The 8,571-nt window shown below is 30.9% G+C and overlaps 1 protein-coding gene and 1 non-coding gene across 6 annotated transcripts; one reads left to right on the top strand and one right to left on the bottom strand.

The window, feature by feature from the left end:
• Positions 1-572: 572 nt before the first annotated feature.
• Positions 573-645, top strand: TRNAR-ACG (transfer RNA arginine (anticodon ACG)). Its single transcript has one exon. It is a non-coding gene; the product is annotated as a tRNA-Arg (tRNA).
• Positions 646-825: 180 nt separating this feature from the next.
• Positions 826-4,708, bottom strand: LOC126709119 (trihelix transcription factor ASR3). Of its 5 annotated transcripts, none has more exons than XM_050409216.1 (5): positions 4,545-4,693; positions 4,265-4,319; positions 3,601-4,178; positions 1,776-1,832; positions 826-1,608 (listed from the first exon to the last, which is right to left on the bottom strand). In XM_050409216.1, exons 3-5 carry the CDS (start codon positions 4,079-4,081, stop codon positions 1,079-1,081), a joined length of 1,068 nt encoding a protein of 355 aa, XP_050265173.1. In that variant the 5' UTR covers positions 4,082-4,178; positions 4,265-4,319; positions 4,545-4,693; the 3' UTR covers positions 826-1,078. The 5 variants fall into 5 exon arrangements, with proteins under 5 accessions (XP_050265173.1, XP_050265174.1, XP_050265172.1 ...); XM_050409217.1 differs by having other exon boundaries at positions 3,601-4,173; XM_050409215.1 differs by lacking the exon at positions 4,265-4,319 and having other exon boundaries at positions 3,601-4,173; positions 4,545-4,708.
• Positions 4,709-8,571: the final 3,863 nt, after the last annotated feature.

The raw sequence follows: 8,571 nt of genomic DNA, 5'->3' as shown, positions 1-8,571 counted from the left end.
TACAATATATATATATATATATATATGATTTGGACATGATGGATTTATATAATATATATATATATATATATTTTTTTTGAATGTTTTAGTACCAATAACTAAATGATTATTATTATTTTTAAAAAAAAAAAATTAATTTAATATAATTAACAACTCTCATACAACATAGTAGTGGTCTTGTAATTTCATATTGAAGAATTGTTCATGTTCATCAGATAAATTTCATTCACAATATGTAAATTTTTGTTAATTTCAATTAATAATGAAATATGGCCGACGCGAATTGAAACGATTTATAAAGTTCATGATTTTAATAAGTACATTTAAACATTTAGGATTTAATTTGAAACCACCCTAAACTATCGGGGAGTTATATAAATAAAATGTAACAAAGTTTTAATTAATGATAACCACTTGACAAAATAAAAAAATTGTTGAAAATAATATAGAACCTAACCATTATTACAAGCAGTAACCAAGAATCTATATCTTGGTAGACCGCGGAAGTTTACGTGTAATATATTTAATTAAATCTTTAATATAGTAATTGTCAAGTTGCCAACAAAGCAGATGACTCCATGGCCCAATGGATAAGGCGCTGGTCTACGGAACCAGAGATTCTGGGTTCGATCCCCAGTGGAGTCGCATGCCCAGGATTTTTTTTTTTTTTTTAATGCATAATGCACATTCTGAATGGGAAAAGGGAAATGAAAACATAATGAATATTTTTCTTAACCACGACTTTTGAACTACACATGGCTAGAACAGAGTATTTTCTCATTCATTCATGCTGATTTTGTTCTTCAGCTGCAAATAACATGGTAATGAACCTTAAAAAAATGAATTTGTGTAAGTGCTAGAGCCTAGAAACACTCATGGAACTTTTTTTTAACATTTGGGGATATAAACACCCAGTAACATTATAAACTTTCTGCAGATTAACTACCACTTTTGAACTACATTACATAGATTAGCATGCTAGAAGGGGGAAAATTCACGCTGATTTTGTTCTTCACATCATTTTCTTAATTAAAAGGTCAAGTTCACTAATCAAAAGGAAATCAAGGAAAGCTAACAATTATTCACATTCTTGAACGTGACCGTGGAGCTGATCAAGGGTGTTTACAATGTCTCTGAGGCATGCAATAAGCTTGTCCCCTTGACGTCTTACAAAATCAGTTCGGTAGTCCTCCACATTACTCACATTGGCAGCCCCTAAGTCGACATTTTCAGAAACAATGGCATTGATCAGTTCTGCATTCTCCTGCAATTTCATAACCATCATTTGCTCTTTTGCTTCTGTGCCGATTGTCTCCTCTTCTTCCACATGACTTCTCCGAGTCTCTCCTTTACCATGACTTCTCTTAGGCTTTTCTTCTAGAGGGTTCTCCACAGGTTCTTCTACATGGCCTTTTTTATGCTTTCCCTTAATGCAGCTTTTCTGAGGATTTTCTTCTGTTAAGCTATTCACAGGATCTTCAAGGCGTCTTTTCCGAGGCTTTTCTTCCGTGGACCTTCTTGAAGGCTCTTCCTTTATGTGGCATTTCAGTGGCTTTCCTTCCAGCCAACTTTTCTGAGATGTGAACCGCCGTCTTTGCCTCTTGAACCCTGGTGATACAACATTTTAAGAAAAAAGATGGTGCCGACTACAGTGAAGCATAACTACAACAATCTTTTGGTATACACAAGATCATCCATTCACAATCCTGAAAATGAGAGTACACCTAGGCAAAGTTGCAATTGTTCTGGATAAATAATAGGAAACAGAATCAAACCTGTATCAGTTCTGTCGTGATTTGGTCTTTCAGATTGATAAACTACCACCCCTAGTCCTAAAAGATTAAGCCATTAGGAATGAGTGCATTTAATCATTTAACCATTATTCTAACACTTCCCCTTACACATAGACTCATACTCCTTAATAAATGAGATCCAACATGTGGGATTTTTAACTTTTTAACTCAAGATCACCTGCATGATAAACTACCATTAGTCCTAAAAGCTTAAGCCATTAAGAAATGATTAATTTTTTTTATAAGTTATTAAGAAATGAGTAATATAATCATTTAAGCATTAATCTAACAAATATGTCTCACAATCATTGATTGTACTGCTTATTTTTCTATCTATGTTATGATTATTACTGATCTATTGATCATTATGCCATGTCCATGTATTGAAGGCCAAATTTGCCCCCCTCCCATTGCAGCCATTAATTTCAATTTTCAATGTTAACATATTGATGAAAGCCTATAATAATTTTACAGTTAATAACACATTAATGTTTCCTTGTCTAGATCTGGCTTTATGTAAGCAAAAGTTTTCCCACTTTCTTCAGATAAATTGATATAGAAATTTCAGTGAGGTTCTTTTATACTCAGATGTACTTGTATCTGAAACATTTTTCTTATGTGATCCTCAAACACACCTCAAATTAAACTTTAATTAGAAAACTATTAGTATCAATTATAGAAGTCAAATCCTAAATATAGGAATATAATAAATCAGAGCACCTAAAACTGAATACACTGACCAAAGGGGTTATATATTTGATAATTTGTGCAGAATTTAACCATACAAAATTTCTTAACCATCCCATCTAACAAGTGGAAGATTCATTAGACCATTGAACTTTATCCTCCCCACCATAACATGATGTGTTCCCAAGTCAATAAAAGGTAACCCATCAAATGGTATTTAACATCAAGAAAACTTCAAATTAAAAAGCTTCCCAAACTGAAATATAAGAATTGCTACATCCCATAACATTGCCAACAAAAAATAAAAAACCGTAACCAAAATCCTTTTTGTTTGGACTTAATTTAATAATTCTTAGTTTTTAAAACTAAGAAATAATGAAGTTACCACTGAAAGGTGGAGTTGAACATGTGTTAGTCAGAAAATTCTTATCTCAATCAGCAAACAGAGCTTCCAATACTGATAAATGCTTTGGCAGGGTCATACATGGCAGACCGTAACACATGGAACATCAAAATAATAAATGTTCAGTTAAGGGAAAAAATTCTCAAGAGACATCATTCCTCTTATCAGCAAGTAACCTTCTTCTTCTTTTTCTTGGTATTCCTAACACCATGTAAAGCCTTCCCTTTTTTATTGGGGAGGGGTGGATCAGTCATGTAGAAAGAAATTACAAAACAAATCTTCAGAAATATGTGCACAGAAGAGACCACCTATCCATCTAACTCCCCAACAGAAACTTGGGGGAGTTAGTCAACAGAAAAGGATTAATCTTCTTTATCATTAATGCATTATGACAGAAATAATCAAGAAATCTTTAAAAATGTATCTTTGCTAAAACCTTGAGAAGATTTAGGCATGCTAGCATTATAAATTATACAGCATCAAGTAATCACAGCCTGATAAAAAACTTCAGTGTGTTTCAAGTTAAAAAATAGGCAACTGATAACAACTAGATGACAACAGAACTAATATCTACTCAGGATTTCAATGCAATAAACGATTAAAGAAAATATATTAGATAGACAAATCCACAAGTGACATTTTTGGAAATGACCAATAACATGTATTCAATATATTTTATTAAAAAGTACCATTCTTAGACTTGGAGATAAACCATACCTAGTTCTTCAACTACATCAGCCATCTCTGCCTTTGCTTCTGGGTCACTTTCTGGCTCAGTATCCGACCGGTTCTCCCTTGCACTCATGAAATCATCAACTGCTTTGAACAGCTCATAGTCAAATTCCTCTGGAAGCCCAAATTTTCTTCTCCTTTCACTTTCCAGAGACCAATATGAACCACTCCTGGACCGGAACTCCCACTTCTTGATCTTGCCATACTCAGCAGCCAAGGAGTCCCACTTCCTCCGGCACTGATTCAAAGTTCGCGGTACATCCAAAGCAGTGCAATTTTCAGCTATTATCTTCCACTTCTGGTAGCTAGACAAAGCATCTGAACAATCTGCTTCAACAGCAGCATACTCATTTGCAAGAATGAGGGCACCCTTTACAGTCCACTCTGGAGCTGCCTGAGAACGCGTGTGTCTAGATCCTGAAGCACGCAATTGGCTGCTCTCTTCACTTTCCATTTTACACTTCATGTCTTTTTTTTTCGGGGTCTAAGTTAGTTTTCAAGCTTTTCAGCCTAATGGGTTACTTTCATTTTTTTCCCCCATTCAATCAAAGTCTATGCCTTTCCTACAAAATAATCAATTGGTTTCTTAGAAACTAAAAACAAATGATGAATCCCAACTACACTAAAAAATTGACAATGAAAAACTTACTTATTGGGGTTTCCTTAATGAGAAATGAGACTAATAACCTCGTGCAGTAATTTGCCTAAAAATTATAATGATTTACATTGAAAACTCAAACAAAAACCCACAACAAAAAACAACAAGGGAAGCTGAGAAAAACATGATAAAGTGGCATTGATTTGATATTATGACGAAAATAGAAAAGAAAACTGTTGCAAATTGCAATGACAGAGACAGACAATAGCATTTCCAACATAGTATTAATTAAGAAATAGAAACAACAAGGCAATTAGAAAATCAGCTTTACCAGGTAAGCCATAGGCGTGAGCTGTGAGCTATGAGCTGTGAATTGTGATCTTCAACTTAGGAACTGAGCTCACTGTGACAGTGTCTTCAATTGGGAACGGTGAGACCCAGATGACACCTTCATAGTATTTTTTCCAGAGTGAAAGAGTTTAATTTAGACTTTAGTTTAAAAAATAAATAAATAAAATAAAGGTAAATTACAAATTAACAATTTAGATATTTGGATTTAAAATTTGAAATTTACTTCTAAATTTTGAGAGTGTTTAGATTTTACAATTAACATTTCAAAATTTAGATTTTACTTTATAAAGTTTTGAAATATTTAGATTTTACATCCTAAATTCTGAAATTTTATAGGGTAAAATTCAAAGATCCCTAAATTTTAGGGTTAAAATCTAAATTTTGAAATTATAAAATGTAAAATTCAAACACTTTCAAATTTCACTGGATAAAATTTATATTCTAAAATTTTAGGATGTAAAATCTAAATATCTCAAATTTTAAGGGTAATTTACAATTTTCCTTTTAAAAAATATACAGTTTAAAATATAAAAATTTATATATACTCTTTCTCAAAAAAAGCAATCAAGTGGGTCTGTCCCACATAGCCCAAGTCTATGTCTCCCAATGGATTTAAAGCCTTCACACAATTTTCAAGAGTTAACCGACTTTTGTATGTTGTGAGTTCACTGAGTTGTGTGATATTAGATCCGGATTCCACTCCCCTGTGTGTGTCGGTGTGTGTTTCGGTCCTGTGAAACCCTTTTTTTTTAATTAAAAAAAAAAATATATATATATATATATATATATATAGTGAGCAGATATTTATACTTTTGGGCTCCAGCAAACTATGATACTTGGTGGGCTGGCCGGCCCAATAAAAATTCTCTCTCTTCTTTTTTGGGTTTATTTATTATTTTCCATATTTTGGGTGAAGTATGGCATAAGAAAATATTTATATATTTAGGAGCCAAGGGTCCCACTTTTGTCCCCAAATCCTGATCGTGTAGTCGCTCGTTTGCCACATCTCAAATTAACCATTCCATTGTTTTCAACAAACAACAACCCCATCCCCAATTAATTTTCGCTTTATTATATTTTATGTTCACATTTACTCATTGAATAATTCTTTTTCAATACCGAATTGTCAAAAGAAGAAGAGAAAAAATACCAGTCAAATTGACATTCCACTGTCCACAGTTACTCGTTGAATAATTCTTTTTCAACACCGACTTGTCAAAAGAAGAAGAGAAAAAAATACCAGTCAAATTAACATTCCAACTTTTTTTTTTCTTATAGGACATTCCAACTGTTGACAGACCTATAAATTAATATTTTTCAAAAAAAACTTATTCTAAAATAAAAATTACAAAAGTAAATTGAGCAAATTGCTAAGTACTTGTTGCTAGTTTCATAGATGAGGGTTTATATATATATATATATATATACATAGATTTTAATGCCTTTCTTCTTTAAAGAAAGCATTCAAAACTTTTTATCAAATATACATACATGTGTAAGTTTTCATTTCACTAAATACATTATGCTTCAATTTTCGTACTCACTAAGTGTATTTCTCAAAAAACATCTTCAACTTAAATTTTATCTATCATGAGAAATAGACAAGATAATAATTCACAACGTTTTAGCAAACATACATACATACATATATATACACACACATAAGTTTTTCACTACAACGAACATTTTTCCCTTCAATTTATGCACTTAGTCTGTGTAATTCTCGAAACAGACACCTTTAACTTAAGTTTTATCTATCACGATTTACAAGAAAGAGACAACATAAAAATTAAAAACTTTTTAACAAACATATATATATAAGTTTCCTACTACAATGCGCACTTTCTCCTCCAATTTTTGCACTCACTCAGTGTATTTCACAAAATACACTTTCTCCCCCAATTTTCTTCTACTAAAGTTTCATCTACCAATACAACTGTATTATTACAACTTTTTATCAGTAACGCTTGTCTCGTTGTTGGATGACAAAGTGAGCCATGGATCTTAAAATGAGCAAGGTACTCGTTAATTTTTACTTTCTCAATCTTCTCTTCCTTTGGAAAGTTTTTATTCTTACCAAACTCAACTTCTCTTCACCTACAAGAATTGTTTTGTTATGAGTTTTCAAAAGCTTCAAGCTATAGTAAAGATCTTCTTCACTGTCATGTAGTATTAAGCAATCCTCTCTTTCTTTGCCTTTTTTTTATTATTATTTTTGTTTGTCATGATGTTATCAATCTCACTCAAAATAAGGTATATTCAGCTTCTCTTGCATGGATAACCTTTGCTTACCACACACCTCTTGCATTGTTGCATGTATAATATGATTATTATATATAAATTGATAGTATGACTTTATTATATAAAAAGAAAAATGCTAACAAACCTTAGAGAAATGGTTAATGATCTATTTAAAGAAAGTTTTTATAGGATAAAAAAAAAGTAATTAATGTGTTGATAATTTTTTTCGTTTCTCATAAAATAGTGTTAAAACTTTCTTAAAATAAATTGCTAATAATTACCTTAAGGGTACTCGTTAGTATAAACCATATAAAAAATATATATATTTCCTTGGTTGTTATATGGATTAATGGTGCTTTATGTGGATGTTATAAAGGCAGTCTAGAAAAGGAGACACCCAATGAAATCCCAAAAGATTGTTTAAACCTAACACCTAGGTTTGGTGGCGAAATTGTGTCTAGGTTCAATGAACCAAAATTTAATAAGCGTCATGCCTTTTTTGACTGGAACAAGTACACCACACGTTTTGTGGTACCAAGTAATAGGTAATAGCTAGCTGCACTGTAGGCAGATGCGACTCGCTTAACGATGATCTCTACTTGCCTCTAAAAAGACGCATTTGTAAATTAATACGTCCAGGTTCAATGAACCTTCCTTAAATTCACAATTTAATTGCTGCCGTGTATGTACTCCATGACATGGATGCATGATTTATGCTCCTAAATTTAAGTACTCCGTAGATTATGCGTACTATTCATGTATATCAAATGAAAAATTTTAAGACATTTCACACTTTTTTTTTTTTTTTTTTAATAAACAGTAAAACTTATTAAAACACACACGAAATAGTAATATTAATATTTTAAAATGGGTTTATAATACATTACATAACTAAAGTACAACTACAAAAAAAAAAACCTAACATTTGTAATTGTAGACAAACTTTAAGTTAATCCAAACCTACCACGTAAGATAATTGTGAAAATATATATATAATTTATTATGGTTATAGAATAAATCATATCAAACATACAAAAAGAAAAAGTTGAGGAATAACCCAAAGTCTCATTATCTCACAATAATTTCACATTCTTATTTTCGAAGAATTATCTTTTGCCCTACATTTTTTTTAATATTCCACCAATTATAATGTCATGTGTTCATTAGACTTTCTATATAAAATAAACAAAATTTAAAATAGAAACAAATTAAACACATGATATACCATAATGAATTATAGTATAATTTTATTTTATCTTATTTTGACATATTGTAAATTTATATTTCAATTTATTGTAAAAATATTGCAATATTTTGTTGTATTTATAGAATAACTCTTAATATATAATATATAATTTTTTTTTTGAGAAAGTATAATATATAATATATAATATATAAATTTGTTGATAAGTTTTTTAGTAAGGGAATTGTTCTATGGCTATTGAAATTGGTGGAAAGAAACGGATAACGTTACTAAGACAAGTAAGATTCTCTGTGCTGAAAATAGTTATATAACTCGACTATGATGTGATGAAAAAAAAACAGCTAAACAAATTAAGAATAGGACGAGGTCCTCTTTGGCTTCTTCTTAATATATTCTTATTTATAAAAAGAAAATTAAGAATATTCTTATTCATAAAAAGAAAATTTAGAGTTGGTGATGTATTTGTATGAGATTATGGATCAAACACTCAAATCCCTTATTGTAAGGGGAAAAAAATCTAATAACATGCTAATTTATGTTTGACAAATCAATTTAATAAGTA

Source organism: Quercus robur, chromosome 12, assembly GCF_932294415.1.
Source record: "Quercus robur chromosome 12, dhQueRobu3.1, whole genome shotgun sequence".
Taxonomy (NCBI): domain Eukaryota; kingdom Viridiplantae; phylum Streptophyta; class Magnoliopsida; order Fagales; family Fagaceae; genus Quercus; species Quercus robur.
This window is presented reverse-complemented; position numbering and strand designations above follow the sequence as displayed.